At 31.2% G+C, this 22,358-nt stretch overlaps 1 protein-coding gene across 1 annotated transcript; it reads left to right on the plus strand.

The window, feature by feature from the left end:
* Nucleotides 1-11,322: 11,322 nt before the first annotated feature.
* On the plus strand, nucleotides 11,323-19,540 carry LOC115890160 (juvenile hormone epoxide hydrolase 2-like). The gene is made up of 7 exons (XM_030910321.1): nucleotides 11,323-11,487; nucleotides 11,549-11,652; nucleotides 14,184-14,520; nucleotides 14,843-15,107; nucleotides 15,167-15,309; nucleotides 17,411-17,648; nucleotides 19,258-19,540. The coding sequence occupies exons 1-7, from the start codon at nucleotides 11,415-11,417 to the stop codon at nucleotides 19,466-19,468; spliced, it is 1,371 nt and encodes a 456-aa protein (XP_030766181.1). The 5' UTR covers nucleotides 11,323-11,414; the 3' UTR covers nucleotides 19,469-19,540.
* Nucleotides 19,541-22,358: the final 2,818 nt, after the last annotated feature.

The raw sequence follows: 22,358 nt of genomic DNA on the forward strand, positions 1-22,358 counted from the left end.
CTCCCGGGTCCCGTAAGCTTCTAAACTGAAAAATGTATGAAAAACAAAGTGCACAGAATGACATTGACACATTTCCGCAGGAATTTTTTGCATATTTTTGCTCGTAAAGGCTCGTATAAAACAAATAAAAGTTCATTTTTCATGTAACTGATTTCGGCTATTCTAAAGTCAAAGCATTTTTTTATGTAAAATCAAAATAAAAAATTTCCGCAGACACTTTTTTGTGTTTTTATGTTTAGAAAAATGTCTAAAACACACCCCGAAAACTAGTTTTGATGTAACAGATTTCAGCTATACTAAAGTCCGAAAAATGAAAATGACGCGTTTCCGCAGAAAATTTTTTGTATATTTGTACTCCTAACGCCTTCTAGAACGCATATTTATATAAAGTCATTTTTTATAACAGATTTCAGCTAAACGAAAGTTGAGCTATATTTTTTTTCAATTCTTATATTATACTAATATTATTAATTTAAAATATTACGAGTACTTAGAAAAGATTCTTTCATATGAGTACTTTATTGTTATTCTTGTACATAATAATTTTCTACAGTGTCTCCGGATTGTCTATACAAGAGGAAAAACTTTTCTATTATTGACATTTTTAGAAAAATGCATTCTTCAAAAAAAATTTAGTTGTTCTAAAATGGTTAATCCCGTTTATAATTTTCCTAATTTCCATACCGTTTTAGAGAAAATTAAAGAAAACATGAAAATATGGTTTAGTTTTTTCCTAAAAATCAAAACGCGTTTCTATTTCTATGGTAAAGTAATTTCCTTTTCGTTCTTTGATAGATTGTTATTGATCTTTGAATAAGAAGACTAAGGAAGGAGCATATCAAAAATCTTAGGTACACCGCGATGGGCCTCAAATATGGCCGACTTAAATTCCGGTTTATCAGTGTCGTTCTAATTTTATTTAAAAAATGTAAAACTATGATGTAGGGTAGACGTGGGGTAGACTCAATAATTTGTTGTTTTATTTTACGTTGTGAATAAATGTTGGTAGTTATTAAAATTGTTATAAAAATATATAATTCTAATAAAAATAGATAAGTTATAATAAGTATTTATTAACACAAACATCCGATACGCTACTGAAGCAGGTAAGTCAAATTAACGTATCTAAATTCTTTGACAAGTAATAAATAAAAGGTAAAATGCAAGAACAATATATAATTTAGTTAATTTAAGTGAATTTCATAAATGATCAGTTTACTACACGTAATTATATAGTCACTTACTAGCGAAAGTTGTTCCATTATTTCACTCAATTTTTGCCGAGATCTACCGCACGCTAAACAACCAACTATTTTAGAGTCTTTTTCGATAAATCGCGATAGTGTCACTGTTAATTTATGTTCTGCCACAATTTCCATCTAGATTTACTACCTTTATACAACTATCAGTAGTAGAATAAATAATAAATAACATAAAATAAGCTCCGTAAAGACTGACAAATCCACAAAATTTCAAATCAAATTCAAATGTGTCAAATGAATCGTCAAACAGAACTGTCAAGGATCCCCACCCTAGAGAGCTTTTATGGTGGCTTTTCCGCCCACCATGCATGAATACATGGATAGCATTATGCTCCTTCCTTAGTCTTCTTATTCAAAGTTATTGATAGAATCAAGAACTTTTTCTTTAATGGCCATAAGCGGGAATAAAAGCCCAACCGCCCGAACAAACACTAGAGGCGCCACCGGTCATCAAATGGTGTAAAAACTGCGAAAATTTAATCTTCTAATTTTGACACAAGGGGTCGGGCTTAACTTTTTCAATTTTAATTCAATATTCATTGTTTTCAAACTATATTATTAGACTTTGTTGTATTTTGTGAATGTATAAAAGTTTTCTAAGTATAAAGTTGCATTATATAGTAATTTAAATTATATTACATGCATATTTAAGATACAAATATTATGACATATATGTCAGTTGCCGTCTAAAATGTCATCTTGATAACAAAAAGTTAGTTCTATGCTTTGAATAAGAAGACTAAAGAAGGAGCATAATGCTATCCATGTATTCATGCATGGTGGGCGGAAAAGCCACCATAAAAGCTCTCTAGGGTGGGGATCCTTGACAGTTCTGTTTGACGATTCATTTGACACATTTGAATTTGATTTGAAACTTTGTGGATTTGTCAGTCTTTACGGAGCTTATTTTATGTTATTTATTATTTATTCTACTACTGATAGTTGTATAAAGGTAGTAAATCTAGATGGAAATTGTGGCAGAACTTAAATTAACAGTGACACTATCGCGATTTATCGAAAAAAGACTCTAAAATAGTTGGTTGTGTAGCGTGCGGTAGATCTCGGCAAAAAATTGAGGAAATAATGGAACAACTTTTCGCTAGTAAGTGACTATATAATATACATACGTGTAGTAAACCGATCATTTATGAAATTCACTTAAATTAACTAAATTATATATTTTTCTTGCATTTTAGCTTTTATTTATTACTTGTCAAAGATTAGATGTCAAAGAATTTAGATACGTTAATTTGACTTACCTGCTTCAGTAGCGTATCGGATGTTTGTGTTAATAAATACTTATTATAACTTATCTATTTTTATTAAATTCTATATTTTATAACAATTTTAATAACTACCAACATTTATTCACAACGTAAAATAAAACAACAAATTATTGAGTCTACCCCACGTCTACCCTACATCATAGTTTTACATTTTTTAAATAAAATTAGAACGACACTGATAAACCGGAATTTAAGTCGGCCATATTTGAGGCCCATCGCGGTGTACCTAAGATTTTTGATATTCTCCTTCCTTAGTCTTCTTATTCAAAGGCTCTATGAGTTAGTTATTGTCAAAAGTAGTTAAAATCATGTTAAAATATTAAAATTTACAAGTTATAATTATATATTTTATATTATTTCAGCAACAAACACATAATAGTACAGCGTAATGTTGATATGCAGGTTCAAAACAAAAAGTGCCGTTATATTTTTCAGTTTTCGTTGTCAGCCGCGGAAATTTCAGTGATTTTAGTGTTGTCTGATATTTTTATTTGTGAAATAGAAATATTGCGTTTGGATTGCAAAACTAAAATTGGAAGTTTTATTGCAATATAAGTAAGCGTTTGTCCATTTTATATTTTAATTTTTTCATACCTACGACAAATATACATATATTGAAATTTTATAACTCGTTTTATTTAAAAAATGTTAGAAAACAAGCTTGTAATCCTGTAATTGACATAATTGTTATGTAATATATTCCATTTAAATGTAATATATTACTTTACAATTAAAAAAATGTAAATTTAAAAAATATATTAAAATATATACAGGCATTAATTGAATTTTTTTGAGTGCGAACCATTGCCTGGAAACTTATATGGTGAAATTTTGATAAAATAATTTAGTACACACTAAAAACACTGTATGTCGCTAGTGGTAGGAAAAATAATTTTTAGAGTTACTAGTTTATTTGGTTGCCTGTGATATGCATATACAGGGTGTTTCCTAATTAATCTAAAAAATAAAAAATCCTTAGAAAACGAATTAAGGCGGGCTCTTAATAAGTATATTTCTTTTTTTCTCAACAACCGTTTGATGAACAAGAAAAACTCAAAAGATCAATTTTGTTGAAAAAGGATGGCCAGTCAAGAAAAAAATATTTTTTCTTTAAAAAAACAGTGGTGTACCATTTATGTTAAGCAACAAAATCGATTTTTTTAATTTTTAACACCCTGTAGATCAGAAAGGCAGTACTTTAGACCTAATGGTTATATAAAAATTGTTTTAAGAACACATGAGGAATCACACCATAATTTTTTAGACTAATTCGAAAACAACCTGTATATTGTCAACTTGACAATGACTGCTGATAAATCAAAAAATACCTTTTCAGTGAAAAAAGCCTGATTTTCGCAGGAAAAATTTTGATTTTTAAAGAATTTGTGCCTGCGTTTGCAAATACTCGTTTGTTTTTTAATTTTCTATCTATCTAAATTTTAAATATCATAGTCAGAAATAGTTTTATTATTTATTAACTGTAAAAATGGTGTTTTCTTGTTGTGTTGCATCTTGCAAAGAAACTAACAAAACTGCAAAAATGTACGTGTTTCCAAAAGACGATAAGGTATGTATCTTAGATAAAAGAAAAATATATGGTATGTATTCGTTGTTTGATTTTTTTCCTTCGCTTTAAAATCTATAAATCTCGGTCTATTCATTAGACAGCCAGTCGACTTACGATCATTTACATGAAACTCTAAAATAAATAAAAAAAATAAATTGTAAATTATATGTATTCTTATGTTTTTATTAAAGTTACTCTGATATACTAATATATCAGTGTAACTTTAAAAATAAATCCTTTGAATTCAAATATAAACATAAAAAAACATTTACAGCAGAAAAGGCGAAGGCGCTGGGTTAAACGTAGTCTCCACTAAAAACACGGAGGGGCGCTTTGACCCAAAATTTTACTATTAAGTTTCATATCTATCTTAATAGTAGATTATATTCTTTTATCTATGGTGCGAACAAACACGAGAGGCGCTTTATTATTTACTTTCATTTCTTAACATGACAGACGAAGTTCTAAAGGGAGATGTTTTGTGGATAGAATTTTACGTTTAATCTGGTTTAATGCTACGATTGCTAAGGAAAGGGTAATGATAGTTATCGCAAAATATGATACTTTAACAACAGCAAAAAATATGGCATTAATCAAAATTAATAATATCCATCTATCAAAGAATGAAATCGAATTGATATTACCACAAACTAATTTAGGTTAGTCTGTGATATTACCATAGAAACGCCTTTTGATTTTTAGGACTTAAGGTTTAAGAAAAGTGCAACCATATTTTCATGTTTTTCTTAATTTTCTCTAAGATTATAAGAAAATTTGGAAAAGTATAAAAGGGATTAACCATTTTAGAAGAAGCAAATTCTTTTACGAAAAATGCATTTTTCTCAAAATGTCAATAATAAAAAAGTTTTTCCTCTTGTAAAGACAATCCGGGGACATACTGTATATTATTTCTGTTTTCAAAAAATATACAATTTGTCCCTATTGTGTGCCTTGTTTATTAAATTTACGCCTTTTTTTTATAATTTTCGAATAAATTTTATACAAACTGTATTCAACAAAACAGCGCATTCACCAATTTGTCAAGACATCATACATCTGTCAAGAAAAATATAAAAAGCAAGTAAATGTTGAATTAGGTCTCCTTTTTGCTGTTAATGCTAATCTGGGCAGAGTCTTAAGCGGTATCCAAACAGCGGTACTCGGCCATATTATTGTCAATGGCCTAGCGAGTGAATCAACTCATCTCTTACGAGATATCCGATCTCATCCAGCGTCGAACCGTCCCACAGTGATTCGAATATATGGCTCTAGAGGATAAAAATCCAAAACTTCTCTTTTATTGTAAGCAATTTATTCAAACTAGGTTTATTTGACACAAATGATGAGTACTCTCATTGTACTAAATGATGATGTTCTTAGTCCCACCTTTATGAAAAAAAAATCTTATAAATAATAATAATGTTGGTGCTGTGTTCCATCTAAGCAAATAATAAGTTATAGTATGAAAACGGTGTAAGTATTAAATAAATTCCTGTAATAAAAAAGAATTGAAATAACATTAGAACATGATTCCTACAATATAAGCCTAATATAAGATAAAAATGTTTTTCTTTAATGAAAAAGAAACATTAATGTTATATTTAATTAAAAAAAAAAACTTAAGATACTATAAATTTACTTTAGGACAACAAAATGCATAGATCGTAACTACTCTGATTCAGGAGAATCACTGCTGACAGAATCTTCCAAATTTGTAGTATCCAAATCACAGGTAGATGAAGTATCCTCACATATAAGATATTTCTGTACTTCATTTTCTAATATGTTACTTTTTCGCGCTGTTACTGTTCATTTTGTCGGTATGAGGGGTTCGGATGTTAATAGTTACATCTTTAATAGACCATATCCATATATTATTTTTTCCTTTTCTTGGGTATGAGATTTTATAATAAATTGAAAGATGGACACTTTTTTTATGCGACGTTTCGCTCCAACATAGTGGACTTTTTCAGGCACAAGTGGTGTCTCGTTTGACTGGAAGGTTCATCAATATCTAATAAGAACATATTTTTTGAAATACAAATAATTTTGAGTTCTTGTCCTTATGATCAAGCCAAGTATTAGCCAGATCGACATTGCTTATCAATTTTACTCCATCTGAAAAGTATTATAAAATAAAGTTCGTCGCAAGCAGACGCAGGTGAACTATACAAAAATTAAAAGTGTATGAATATGGCAACAAAAATATTCAATAAATACGATATGTTTTGATATGTTTTTAAATGCCTTTTTGAAGTTTGAAAACGTAAAATTTTTATACCCATTTAAGAATCATCTTAAAAAATAAATAAAAACTAAACAATCACGAACTTGTTTAGAAATAAATTTAAAGTACATACCTTGCTTAACAATATCCATAGTGGCTTTCAGTTAAGTACGTACCCGTTTAACTCCATAATATACAGAACTACTATGAATGTTATTCTTTTCACTGATGAGATAATGATCGCAAAATTTATTTTTAGTGAAAATATTTGCTAACAAAAACGCTGTTTATGAAAAATAATATACAGGATGGTTGAACATTGCTATAAGTATAAAATTATATATTCAGATATTAGTAAATTTTAACTTATTTTTTGATTTTTGTCCATGGGACGAAGCACTGTGCGTCCGGCATCGTTATATTTCTTGGTGCAATTCTCTGGCCACTAAATACTCTGAATCAATGGGCATCTACCCCAGCAGCCTTCAGGCAGAAATCTACGCTATCGAAAGATGCGTACAATTTATCTTAGACAGGAACTATCCTAACTTATTAACTAACAGCCATCTTATCCGATATTCAAGCAGCGCTAGACGCGGTCAACTCAGTAACCATCAGTTCGAAGTTGGTCAAAGAATGCCTAGAGAAGCTGAACAAATTAGACAAAGAAAATAAAGTCCTCCTACTCTGGGTGCCCGCTCACCAACGGATAGAAGGCAATGAAAAAGCAAATGATCTAGCAAGAAAAGGAGCGAACACTCCAATAACAGGGCCAGAACCGTTCTGTTGTCCAAGCGGAAACCAACTAAAGGAGGAACTGAGGAACCTGGAAGACTCCAACCGTAACATGGAATGGTAAACTCCAACGGTTTAAGACACTTGAAGAAATTTCTCTGAAGTTACGACCGAGAAAAATCAAAAATTTTCCTTGATTTAAATAAAAACAATCTTCGGAGTATCACGGGGTTTCTAACAGTCTCCTCAACAAACACCTCAGTAGGCTGAAACTGAGAAACAAGGGCGAATGCAGATTCTGTGGGGAAAATGGGGAAACACCAGAATACCTTATCACTGAGTGCACCGAGACGACGACCGTTCGTGCCATGAACTTTGGTACCTACGTCTGATGTGGAAAATGGAGAGCTGGCCTCTGTGGAGCCGTCTCAGATACTGGCTTTTGTTAAAGCCCTGAGACTGTAAATGAGTTATAACTCGTTATAACTCAAGAAAGCGGAACACACAATAGATCGGGAAGGTCGCGGTGATTAACTCCCCTCCTAAACATTCCCCCCCTAAACATTCCACCACACTACAGCCAGGAACAAGACAACGAGATGCTCCTTAGACCTAGCCAAAGTGCCAGAGAGAGAAGAAGACCCCCTAGCACCTGACTAGGAGCTTCCCCACCAACGACAAGCTCTTAGGCCTGTTCCAACAACGCCTCGAAAACACCAAACCCGTTTTAACACGGGTGTTGGGCTGACACCGATGGCCAAATATAGACTATCCGGTGTTTCGGTATCGACACCAACACCGGTGTTCATTTCGATACCGGTGTTCATCTCCACGTGTTGGTCTGGACACCGGTATTCATCTCGATACCGGTTTTGATATCGACACCGGTGTTTAGTAAACGGGTTAAAGAAGAAATAATGTTAATTAATAAGTTCAAAATAAACCTGATAATAATAACGTCGTATCGAATAATCGACTTTAACTTAAAGATTTCAAATTTAAATATAGTTTTTTTTTGTCAGACTAATCACTAAAATAAAGTGGAAGCGTCAGATAAACAACTATGAAGTAAAAAATTGTTTAATCAAAAACAAATAAAAAACAAAACAAAACATAAAGAAACAAAAATTCGTAGCTGTAAAATAAACTAAAAAATATTACATATAAAAAACTAAAAAAAAAACAAACAAACGACACCATCGACATCGACACCGACACCGGTACACCGACTGAAGCACCGGTGGTCATCAACATCTAACACCGGTGTTCAAATCTCAACACCGAACAGATCTACAAGCTCTCACCATTGTTTAAGGAAAAGAGTAGTTGCAGTCTCGCAAATATTTTCTGCCAGTTTTTGCAAGCTGGCAAGTTGCAAAGCGTTTCAGTTAGGGATGTCGCAAAAATAAAATAAATCGATATTTTGAATCGATTCAAGATCGGACATAACAAGATCGATCCAGAAAAAAATCGGTAACAAAAGATCGATCTTATTAAATATCGATATTCGATTCTGAATGTATTGGTGTACTGGTATAATAAAAATACGATATAATCATAAAAAAATTAGATACATAAAAATCGTAAAACCGTTTATTAACACATTTAAAATTGAAACTGAATAACAGTCATCCCAAACTGAATCAGAAACACCCACAAACCGAGACATACTTGAAAAATTAAAAATACTATGACAATGTTAAAATATAATTATTCGGCTTTTTGCATGCTTATGATGTTTTTGACACAGAATATGTACCGGTAAATTCTGTAATTTTGATATATCAGTCAGTTGGAAAGAAGCTAAAATCAAAAAATATTCTGTTATCTAAAATATAAAAATATGGGAATCACCGACAAAAATCTGACACCTAATATCAAAGTGGTAAACAGACATCGGCGCATGCGGTAGCGAGCACTTACACTTAATTTTTCATTGCTAGATGGCGGAATTTTGGAGTTGTTATTAGAGATGCACCGGAATCAAATATTCAAGCAAAACTAAAGTGTTTTTTTTATTCTAACAAATAAATAAACCTGTAAAAATGTATAAATAAAATCGATCTTCGATTTTGAAAAAAAATCGATTCTACCAAAAGATCGTTTGATAAAAATCGATCGATTTTAATCGATATTTTCGGCAAAAAGATCGATCTTCGATTAAAATCGATTCGAATCATGCATCCCTAGTTTCAGTTGAATTCGGTCCGTCGAGCTGTGAGGTTCGAGCGTTGCGTCCAAAGACATTGTTGCGTCCGAGCACAGGGACGGATTGACAAAAAATGAGTGCCTTACTGTGCGCTGCTATTAATTGTGGAAATAATTCAAAAAATTGTTCTTTGAGTCTTTTTAGATTTCCATCGGATGTAAATCGGCAAACTGATAGTAATTATCAATTAACATTTAATTATATTTGTTTATTTTAGAAACTGAGATATTATGTAATTAATTAAATGTTATTATTTTTTTTAGCAGGTGTGCAGATTTTAAAGATAGTTTTTTAGATATACAGGTTGTCACAAATATGCGCATGAAAATATTTTTTGGTCAGGGGATTTTCCATAAAATTTTCATTCCAATAATAATTTACAAGATAATTTATATAAATTGGTTTTTGAAACAATTTTAGAGTAAATATTTTGTACATCTAAAGTCTCTGCAAATTATTCATATTTTTTAATTGAAAGAATTTTATAATAGCATAATCTCTTATAAATTTAGTGGACTGTATTTTTTATGTTTTTTTTATTTATTTTTTATTATAAGTGGTCGTAATATAACAATATTCAAAATATTATAGACAAAATATTGAGTTTATATTTGAGGGAAGAAAAGTGCCACACCTAGCTTTAAACCACTGTAAATATACAGGGTGGCCCATTAGTGCGAGGAAGTCCAATATCGTCGTCGTTGTCGAAGATGTAAAAAAAGTTTTATTCATATGTTTCAAGGTTTATAAAGGGGTGTATCCTAAAATATTTTGTTATATACAGGGTGTCACAAAAAAAGTTATGGTAAAGTTAGTTTGATTTTTTTTATTATCTTACATCATTCTATATACATTATTCTATATTGGGTATTTTTTATGGCGTCACAAAAATCGCAATATTTAAAATGGTATATCTCAACTTTTTTAAATGCGACATTCTGTATATTATTTTTCTGTCAGATGCAGAATTAAAAAGTGAACATTTTTTTATTAATTTAAAGTGTTTCTAAATTTTTACGGCTGTCGCAGATATTCACAGTATTATATTACATATGGTAAATATTATATATAATATTCAACAGTAATTTTTTTTCAAAGCCACCGAATATGATCTTTGTCTATCTTGTCTTGTCAAAAAATGTTCACCTTTTAATTCTACATCTGAAAGAAAAATAATATACAAGGTGTTGCATTTAAAAAAAATGAGATACAACATTTTTTAAATATTACGATTTTAGTGACGCCATAAAAAATATCCTGTATACGATAAAGTCAATTTTTCTACACGAATTTATTCCGATATCCTTCATGTTTAAGAAAACATAGCAAAGTATTAATAAAGTTATATTCACTCTAGTTTTTTACCACTTTTCGTATATAATGTTTTTAACCAAAGTTTTAGTAAATAAGAAATAGATTGGCAACACCGCAGTGTGCTTTAAATAAAGACAGTGTACTATAGCATAATTTTATGCCGAATCCACTTATCTACAGAAAATTAAACTTGCTTTAAATCAAAAAAAGTAGTAGAAAATCTCTGAAATAGATAATAATATAAAAATATGTCATTATATATTTTTTCCGCATTTATTCCCATCAGAAGATTTTCAGATACAGAAGAATTGTTACCTACACAAAATGTGAAAATATTCTGTTTTCAAGCAAGTTTTTACTCGATGATCATTTTTTTTATTTTATTTTATTGTGAACTCATATTTTCCTAAATATATATCTGTGAAACTATGGCGAGTGCCACGTCTATACTTTGCCTAGTTAATAGACCACGACTATACAGCTACGTCGTCGGCTACGGAGGCGAGAACAAGGTCATATAAAGTGGCAGAAAAAGAACAAAGGATTTGACAAGGAGTAAAACTACTAGTTTCCTTATACTATGCTCTCACAGAACTCTCCTAGAGAGCTCCTAGCGGCTCCCTAATATTGGAAGAACAACTTTTTAATCCGCCTCGGTAGATACTGAGCAAATGCAATTTCCTAAAACCGACGCCGGCCGCGATAAAAGTAAATATACAAAGTCCGAACGATCTTGACATAATCTCAACGAGAAAACCGCAATCGAACCAGATATTTCAGTATCTTACTTCGATGCTTCGGTTCCTTTACTGTAATGTCTCAATATTTAAAACTCGTATCAGCTCTGATCGTCATCCTAGCCGTCTATTGGTCCATTTTTCGAACAGGTAGGTACGTCTTTGAGATCGATTTTATTTGCGATAAAATATAGAAAACTAATTTAACTAGGTCAAAAACTCGAAGAATTGGAGGAAAAATGGTGGGGAGACAGTGGTGCAAAATCGACAGAAAATCGTGAAATTACCAAAACAAGAATCGATGTTCCTAGTGAGGTGAGTGTTATTATTGTTTTCATATTAGCTATTCAGATATCTAATCTTATCTAAACTTAGAAAGATAAATATTGTAATGCAGTGAGAGATAATTCAGTGCCTTCTATTAAAAGATCAGCCTACGGGCGAGGTTTATGACGTCACGCTAGTTAGATATAACGGATTAATAAATATGTTGTAGAATACATGGAAAACATAATTATTCCTCAGATTTTTGGTTTGTATTTTAAAAATGATATAGTTTACATGAAATATTAAATATACATAATATACAGTTAATAACTACAACATATATACCTATTTATAGTAATAAATACTTTGGCAAATAAACTATGAACCATACAAATGCAGCAAATGTTTTACAATGTACAAATAATGTATAGGTACATAAGATAATGGGTAAAATGTAAATATATTTTAAATTTTGGGGTTTGAAAATCGATCTAATTTAACAAAAAACATTCAATACCTATCTACTAATAGTGATGTATTATTATTTGCATTCACAAAATTTATATGTATATTTTGCAAGTATCAATGTTCGAAAAATTATATTTACAAATAATACAATATTATCTAAAAAAAGGCGTCAGCGATGGCTATGAAATGAAGATCGCTGGCATTTTATATGCAAAATTATTCTAAAATTTTGATTTTCTTGGGATTTTAGGTTCGGGAAAAACGCTGATTTAAGTATTATTTTTTATTTGGTTTAAAAAAACGTTTCGATAACTATAGCCTTCATCAGTGTTGTGTCATATATGAGAAAATAGTGTCGAATATAATCCAAAAAATTACATATACAATATAATTCACACCTCATAATGTTTACTGCAATTAATAAACTAATATAAACTTATCAAAAGATGACCACATATTTTTTTAAATTATTATTCTTAACACTAAAATTATCTACATTGACTATGGAGTACGCAGTAAACATTATGTGTGTGGTGTGAATATTTTATATGTAATTTTTTGGATTATATTCGACGCTATTTTTTTCATATGACACAACACTGATGAAGGCTATAATGTTAGCCGAAACGTTTTTTTTTAAACCAAATAAAAATAATGAAAAACCAAATGAAAACTTAATCAGCGTTTTTCCCGAACCTAAATCCCAAGAAAATAAAAAAATTTAGAATATTTAGAAACAAGGTTCAAGAATATCAAATTTTCCAAGATTGTAAAATTCTAGTTAATTATTTTATGTGTACAGTTATTTAGGAAATGTCATCGATGTTCATTTCCAAGCCAACTAGACGCCGATTTTTTTCGATGATACGGTATAATTCTTACGTAAAATGTAAATAACATTAGACCAATTAAAACAAAGAAATATGAATTTCTTAGTATTTTTAGTAACACCTTTATTCTTAAAACTTAATTTTGTATTATGCAAATATACCAATTTTATTGTTATTTTATTCATATTGTATTCAGCCATCACTTAAATATTTGATATTAATTTGGTATTATAAATAATCAACACTATTCATTAAAAATTACTGAACAAATATATGTTATGCTTGACAACTTGACATACATTATATATTATCAAACAAAAACACATTCTTCTTTTAAACTGTATCAGTCCTGTCTTTACAAAAATCTTTTTTAAAATTTGAACTCAAAATAATAATCTTTTTCATGATCTTTAATACCCATATTCTTTATTTTTCCCTAGATCATAATACTTACTTACGTGTTTGAATCTATCGAAGCTGAACCAACAACACTTGGAGTGGAGATTCCACAATATGAATAAAATAAACATAATTGTCCAGTTTTCATTAATACCATCATGGGAGAATATTATTTTTAAATTTATTAAAGATATTTTCAATAGAATTCTCTTAGATAGATTTATAACTCGTACCCACTTTTCTTGCTCTTCCGGACACTTTAGGCTGCCTAGTATAACTATCCTTTCCACCAGGAACACAACAAAGATGAGGCATAGCACCAAAAACACACTCCACTTAAGCTTTATTGATGAATTGTTAGAGTCTTAAAAAACACACACAAAAATCACGATGAGTAAAAAATGTATGGGCACTTTTAGGTTAAATCCCTTACACAACGTGTAATTTTTCAATTTTTCTATTTTTTTATGCGAAACCGAGAGTGACCATATATCTGGTAGTAGTTTATGTCACTTAAACACCAAAATAATTAGTTTTTTTGCACTACAGTAATAAATAATACCAAAAATCATAGAGTTAAAACCAAAAATCAACCGACAAAATATGAAACGGAATCTAACCCAATATCTAAGTATGTACAGCTGATGAAGTAAACAAAAGTCCGCCCCCAGGCTGATCTTTTAAAGAACGGCAGTGGATAATTTTTATATCTGTTAGGGAAGTCCTAAAATATCGATTTTTTTAAAACGTATCGACATATTCTCAGAGATTGAAGTTAATATGCATATTAATAGTGCTGAGCAAAAAATTTATAGGGTTGAGCCACTTTTGAGATTCACCCGGTATATTTAATAAGAAATTTCTCCTCGTTTCCTTTCCCAGGTGCTTCGTGATCTTCAACAACGCCTCGAGAACACCAAACCATTTCATCCGAGTCACACAGGAGTCGCTCAACACTACGGTATCACCACGACTGTTCTCAACTCCGTTCTTGAACACTGGAGGACCAAGTACAACTGGACAGAACGCCAGAACTACCTGAATCGCTATCCGCAATATTTTGTTCAGATCCGTGGACTCAGGATTCATTTTGTGCACATCAAACCACAGATTCAACAAGGAACCAAAAAGATCTTACCTTTGATGCTGTTGCACGGATGGCCTAGTAGTTTTTCTGAGTTTTATGAAGTCGTTCCCTATCTAGTAACTCCTCAGAAAGGTACCAATTTAGATTTGAAAGAATGAAACTCACTCTTTTTATTTTTTCATTTTTCTCGATCTGTTTGATTGATCTCTTAAAAATTAATGTTGTAAGACGGTATTTTTTTAGTCAATCCTTTATTTAAACAAAAACAGAATTCCTTCTGGCTCAACTTTCGTTTAGCTGAAATCTGTTATATAAAAAATGACTTTATATATGCGTTCTAGAAGGCGTTAGGAGTATAAATATACAAAAATTTTCCTGCGGAAATGCGTCATTTTCATTTTTCTTACTTTAGTATAGTCGAAATCTGTAATAGCACTTTAATTTATTGGTTTAGATAGAGACTATGTTTTTGAATTGGTTATACCCTCGTTACCTGGATTCGCATTTTCACAATCTTCCAGAAAACCAGGACTATCTTCAGTCTACATCGCACAAATATTCAAAGATCTCATGGAGGTACTTGGTTACCAGAGGTACTACGTCCATGGAGGCGATTGGGGCAGTACCATTGCCCAGCACATGGCTCATCGGTTCCAAGACAGGGTAATAGGACTACACTCGACCATGTGTTTTATAAATAGTCCCAGAGCAATGTTTATGTAAGTCACTTGACCACACGGTGACCCATGTACAAAATACACACTTTAAATTATTTTAGGTTCTTTATTGGGAAATACTTGCCATCTTTGATTTATGACAATGAAGAAGTAAAGTTATGCAACTCCATCGCAAACTCATTAAGTTTTATTATCAGCGAAACAGGATATTTTCATTTGCAAGCGACTAAACCAGATACTGTTGGTAAGGATAACTTGAAATTAAGGCTTACAGATTAATACAATTACAGTTGAGGGTTGGAACCTTTGGTGTTACACAGCAAAATAAAAACACTAAATCACCACAATACACCGAAACACTTTTACTTTTACACGGGACGCGCGTTTCGCTAACCATGTTAGCATCATCAGCAGATGATTATAAACTAAAGTACAATCTACAAGTTGAGCGTTTATATACTCGCTCAGTGGGCACCGAGTGGGCGTGGCAAAATCTAGCCAACCGAGTCAGAGACAACTGAGCGTAACAGTTAGATTTCCGCCACTAGAGTAGTAGGAACAAAGAACTTGAAGGAATTGGACCGTTGACTCTGTTCATACTATCTTTACATTTATTAATTCTGATGCTTTCATATGCATCTAGTTGCCTGTAATTTGAGACTTGCTTAATTAATTTTAAATTATTAAGATCTATACAATGTTCATTATCAACAATATGTTCAGCAAGGCAAGATTTATCCGGTCTACCATATCTTATCTGAGCTAAATGTTCTTTAAATCTAGTTAATATTGATCTTCTAGTTTACCTAACATATTTCTGATTACAATCTTTACAAGAAATTTCATAAATACCCGACCTTTCCAGTGGAGGTGTTTTATCTTTTGGATTACCTAATAATTGTTGTAATTTATTATTAGCACTATACACAAGTTTATAATTGACATTATTAAAAATTCCTTTTAGACCACGGGATAACTCTCTATCAAACGGTATCGAAAAATATTTAGACGTATCTTTCTCCACTTGAAAAGTCGAATTTTCAGAAATCATTAACCTATACCTACGTTTTCTAATTAATTTATCAACTAGTGACAACTTTCGGCTGTAGGTCTAACTTCACAGTTTAGAATTGACAGATTTCAGTTTCAGAGACAACTTCAGATTTGTTCTAGAACAAATTCGAAAATATTCGACGCCATTTTAATTCATTCCGTTTAGTTTCGTTTTGGAAGTTCAATTTAATATTTCGGTTGAAATTTATAAATATGAAGGTAATAAAGGATATAAAATATATATTACATGAAGAATCCTGGAGAAAATGACGTTTCTGCAGTAGTAGGTATGTCCCATGTATATGAAAAATAGGTAGTAAATAAACAGTTTTTACATTTTTTAGATGCAAGAAAATGGTGTTATAATCTCTTTGATCGACGATTTTTTTGAAAATGGAAACAATTTACAGCAAGGTAAGATCATTTTTAACTATAGCCAACATTAGTTATCTCCAGTATGTGCGATTTATTGTCAATAAAGCAATAAATCGGACTGATAATCTGATTATGTTATCCGACTAAAAGTCTCTTTTTGCATCTTTTTGATTTATAAGCCAGGTTCTTTGGGAATAATGGACGCTTTTTTTAAACAGTTTATTTATATTTTATACCTATTGATATTTTTACATTGTTAATTTTTGTATAAAAAAATTGTTTTTCTGTTTTCAGGTTTTTGTATAAGGCTCCCGTTTTCATGTTCCTGTGTCCGTTTTCTGTCCTTGAAGTTTGCGAATGCGTGTGTTTATTTACAAATTACTGTAAGTCATGCTTATACCTTAACTAATTTACGTTAAAAGTGCATATAATTAACTAATTGGTATTGAAACAATACAATCCTCTATATTTTTATATTTATTTAGTCACGTTGTTCCATATTTCAAATAAATATATGTGAATAAATTATTTTTTGGTTTTATTTATGAAAAGAAAAAATACAAAATACATTTGAACTGAAAGAGGGCCCGCCATTGAATAACCGGAAACGGAAATGAAAATTAAGCCATCATGTCCTTATGTCAACCTATGTCAACCTGTCAATGGGAAAGTTAGTTCTCCAGACGACAACGAAGGCTTTCGGTGGCGTATCGTGTTTCCACGATTTAACACAGAGTTAACACTTCTTTCTAGTTAATTATTTTATGTTTGCCGCCGCGCCCGGGGCGGCCCGTACCCTCCTTCCCCTCCGCCCCCCCCCCCGACATCTATTACTTAGAACTAATAAACAATTATCTGTCTATCTATCTATATATCTATCTATCTATCTATAGTGTAGATCGGCCTATAAATTGCAGGTGTGGCCTTGCGTGATAGTCCAATGGGTCTGGCAGCTTACATGTTAGAAAAATTCAGTACTCTAACGAATGCAGCCTACAGAGACCGAGACGATGGAGGCCTTACCGAAAAATTTACTTGGGACCGTCTTTTGGACAACATTATGATATACTGGGTGACTCAAAGTATGACCAGCGCCATGCGAATCTACGCCGAAGCCTTTACCAATAGGAACCTGGAAGTTGGATCCTTCAATTCGTAAGTGAAGATAAAATTCATTTATACCATAGCATGAGATTACTCTTATTGTTAACAAAGCTGGACAAAAAATAAAACAAATAGAATATACAGGGTGCTACAAATTCGAGGTACGAGCATTAGTATCTCGGTAACCGTAATAGATACGAACGTGGTTAAATTAGGGCAAAGTTGCGCTTTGGGATGTTCACCAAGATGCCATCAAAAAAGTTTTAAAAATTTCAAGGATTGCTGAGTTTTTTGGAAAAAACTGATTTATTTAAAAATTAATTTTATTTTTTCCTGTCGTTACTTTTTAGAAAATCAAAAAACTAATTGCATGTTCTCATAGCCACTTTATTAGGGCTATCTGGTAGTATTTTTAGATTTTCAAATTAGCTGATCATTTGTGAGATACAGAGGCCAAGTTAATTTTTTTAAATACGGACCTGCATTTTTTATTTTAGATTTTGAAAGAACTCGATCTCCTAAAAAAAATGGTAAAACATTATAAAACAATATAAAATAATTAATATAAATATAATATAATATAAACAATCAAATCATTTTCCCGGAAATGGACTGGAAATGGTAGAGCAGTATAATGTCCAGCATCGTTCCTGGACCTATCGCCTAGGGGCTACATTACTTGACGTCATTTGTAAAAGTGAAATCAATTTATCTCAACATTTACAATAAAGAGTATGAAATGCATTCGAAAGTATAAAAAGAAAGTTCAAAGAGCTACAAATAAAATTGAAGAAAAATAAATTTGTGCAATAGGGAGGGTGGTAACCATTTCGAACATGTAGAACATTAGAAAGCAGTTTGTAAAAGTTGATTTATTTACAATAACTACAATTAATATTATGCATATTATTAGATCGCACCCTGAGATTTCAAATTCACGATAAAAAAAGTTAAAAATAATATCTTTAATGTTTTAACCTGGATAATATTTATTTGAATCTTACAGTTGGCTCTATTTTCCTTATTCAATGTTAATTAGCGCTGATCAATATTGTTGCGTTGAATATAATCAGATTAATTAATTTAAGAAACCAGAGTCGGACTTGAAATTATTTAAATATAATTAAATAGTTTTGTTACTGTTAAGGTTTGATTTGACCCTAAACAAAAAAGTATGAAGTGTGGCATATCATTGTATTCAGGAGACCGAGTTCTTTCAAAACCTAAAATAAAAAATGCAAGTCCGTATTTAAAAAAATTAAGTTGGCCTCTGTATCCCACAAATTATCAGCTAATTTGTAAATCTAAAAATATTACCAGATAGCCCTAATAAAGTGGCTATGAGAATGTGCAATTAATTTTTTGATTTTCGAAAAAGTAACGACAGGAAAAAATAAAATTGATTTTCAAAAAAATCAGTTTTTTCCAAAAAACTCAGCATTACTACAGAAAGGATCAGACTAAGCTTTAGGCAGATTCTGAAATATGTTATATATTTCCTTCGGCCTCACACCCGCTTTACCCGGCCCCTGAGACCGACCCGAACAGTACAGCGTAAGAGACTCTTAAGAGTAATTAGCCGCTAATTGAGATGTATTGGATTAGTTCTTCACTGGACTCACCCTATAAATTGTAATATAATTGTTTACTTTGATTCCAGAATGAGGATCGATATTCCAACAGGCTGTGCTAGATTTCCGTACGAACTCTTGGTCAGTCCAAGATCGATTTTGAAGGAAAAATTCCAGAACTTGATACATTTGACGTCTTTTAATACTGGAGGACATTTTTCCGCTCTAGAAGAACCGAAATTACTAGCTAACGATATTTATGCTTTTGTTAATAAAGTACAACAAGAAAATGTTAACTAAACGTGCCATAATACTCCATCCTATTAAAATTGTACTTAACTAATGAAATTAAAATATAAGTTATTAAGTTAATTGTATTTTTGTATTCAAAAATTCTCAGTTTCGAGAACTAATCGTATCATTTGCAAGACCATGATATTAGGAAATTAGCAGGGATAACTTGGGCCCGCATAGCCTACAATCACAGAATATCTAGCTACGCAACAGAAAAATACTCGAAATGAAAGAGCTAAAATTGCACAAATGAAATACTAGATGGCGCGACAATATCATAATCAGAATATAATTGGAAATTTTCAATTTTCGGTTTTGGATTGACGACACGTCGACGGCCTTGAAGCTCGGCTAAATATGCACAGTTGCCAGATTCAAAAAGACTTTAATTGGCATCCCATTCTTTTTCTGGTGTATAAAAATTTCTTCCTATTCTTCGTTTCTTGTCAGATACACTTATATTAATTATTCGTTTGGCTTTTAAAATAGTTTTAGGTTTAAGTATATTATTAGAAAACACATGCTCACAAAATACATTTTTAATATATGTACACACTTTATTATGTTAACTAAGAAAATAACTTTAATTACCTTTAAAATTAATAATATACAGGGCGATTGATAGTGATATTTATTAATGCTGAAACGTTAGTAATGAAATATACGTTTAATAATAATGGAAATAATTTATTAAAATGCAGTACAAAAAATGTTAATTGACTAAAAAAATACTATAATAACAATTTTTTCTGTTTGCTACGTTATTTATATAGACCTAGGTAGATTTTCAAAAGTGACACAGGTACAATTAATAATATATTAGTTCGGCATAAAAGTTGCTGTCACGACATCGTACAATAAATTAAAATTCGTAAAATAAATTAAAATTATTAATTAAACAAATCTTTATAAAGAAACAAAGTATACCAAATTTTGGCCCAATCGAACTCCAGGAAATGATATCATAATATTGTACTATATTATGGTACCACTCGATATGCTTCATAATATTGCAATGTCACCAAAGATCCGTAGTATACCAAATTTAAGAACAATCGAACGCCAGGAAATGGTATCGTAATAATGGTACTATAGAAGGTACCACTTATATGCATTATAGTACCATCATATTACAGTGTCACCGAACATACGGAGCATACAAAGTTTAAGCCCAATCAAACGCCAAGAAATGGTATCGTAATATGGCACTACATTATGGTTCCCCTTGATATGCTTCATGGTACCATAATATTGCAATGTCATAAAAAATACGCAAGTACAATCAAATATGAGCCCAATCGAACGTCAGAAAGTGGTATCATAATATGGTACTATAGAAGGTACCACTTTATATGCATTATAGTACCATCATATTACAATGTCACCGAACACACGTAGTATACAAAGTTTAAGATCAATCGAACGTCAGAAAGTGGTATCATAGTATGGTACTATAGAAGGTACCACTTTATATGCATTATAGTACCACCATATTACAATGTCACCGAACACACGTAGTATACAAAGTTTAGGATCAATCGAACGCCAGGAAATGGTATCGTAATATGGTACTACATTATGGTACCTCTTGATGTACTTCATGGTACCATAATATTGCAATGTCATCAAAAATACGCAAGTATATTTAAATATGAGTCCAATCGAACGTCAGGAAGTGGTATCGTAATATGGTACTATATTAAGGTACCAGTTTATATGCATCATAGTACCATCATATTACAATGTCACCGAAAATACTTACTATACCAAAGTATAAGTACAATCGAACGCCAGGAAATTCAATTACAATCAAACGTCACAAAGTGATTGTAATTCAGCTCGTAAGATTTAACTCCAACCAACATGGCAAGTTAAATACCTAAAAGTTTGAAAAAAGAGCTCTGATCTATTTTAATATATTTAAATGATGTAGGAAATTTGAAGGTAGGCTTTATCAGGAAATATTACAATATAAATTACACAATGGCAACACTGCATAAAATTATTTTAAATTTCGTTTGTAGAAAACTGTTTTCTTTTAAATTTATTGCCCTCTATTATGTAATAGCTAAACTACCGCATCAAAATATCTGATTTGGATACAGGCTTTAAAAGCCTGTCTCCTTTTGATACCTACGATTTTATACGTAAAACGAGGCTTCTGTTGCGTAGCTAGATATTCTGTGCTACAATAGACAACAATGAGCCCAAATAGGCGAGTATCTAATATATAATAGAGAGTATCTAAATATGTGAGGGAGACTACAACATAATGGTAATGGAAAGTGGTTGAATAAGCTGATAATGATGATACAAAGCAGAAGGGTTTAGTCAACTCTACTCTACCCTACTTGATTTTTATTGGATCGATATTATAAATTTAATTGTATAACGATCATACTACTAAGCAACTAAGAAAACATAACATTTTAACGTTTAAAATTTATCTAATAATAAACAATTTAAACTTGATTCAATCTTCGTTCAAAATTCAAGGTGAATGAGAGACATTAATGTTATCTATTAAATAATCCATAGTCATGCCAATAATATTTTCTCAGACAACACGATAATGAAAAAATAAAATGAATGTAATCATCGATTATATTTAAAAATAAAATATAACGTTATCACAAAATTATTACATAATATAATTTACAAAAATTCATTTATACAGGGTCCGGCAAAAGTGGGTCGGGCAGCTGTAACTCCTAGAATAAAAAACTTGCGAATTTTGTTTAAGTGCAACGCTAAAGTATGTACTCGGATGCATTTCAGGAAAATATTTTCACTTTTACAGGGTGGCTCAAAAAAGTGTGAGTGGATCGGGATGATTTTTTTGAACGGAACACCCTGTATATTATTGCATTTTTGGCTTCCTTTCAGATCACTTTAC

This window comes from Sitophilus oryzae, unplaced genomic scaffold (genome assembly GCF_002938485.1).
Source record: "Sitophilus oryzae breed Bouriz unplaced genomic scaffold, Soryzae_2.0 scaffold_85_pilon_pilon, whole genome shotgun sequence".
NCBI classification, from domain to species: domain Eukaryota; kingdom Metazoa; phylum Arthropoda; class Insecta; order Coleoptera; family Curculionidae; genus Sitophilus; species Sitophilus oryzae.

Excerpts from the sequence above, each read along its gene's own strand:
- LOC115890160 (XM_030910321.1), top strand. The coding sequence starts at position 11,415 with ATGTCTCAATATTTAAAACTCGTATCAGCTCTGATCGTCATCCTAGCC. Across the intron at positions 14,521-14,842 it reads TCTAGTAACTCCTCAGAAAG|ATAGAGACTATGTTTTTGAA; the intron begins GTACCAATTTAG and ends TTATTGGTTTAG. Across the intron at positions 15,108-15,166 it reads AGTCCCAGAGCAATGTTTAT|GTTCTTTATTGGGAAATACT; the intron begins GTAAGTCACTTG and ends AAATTATTTTAG.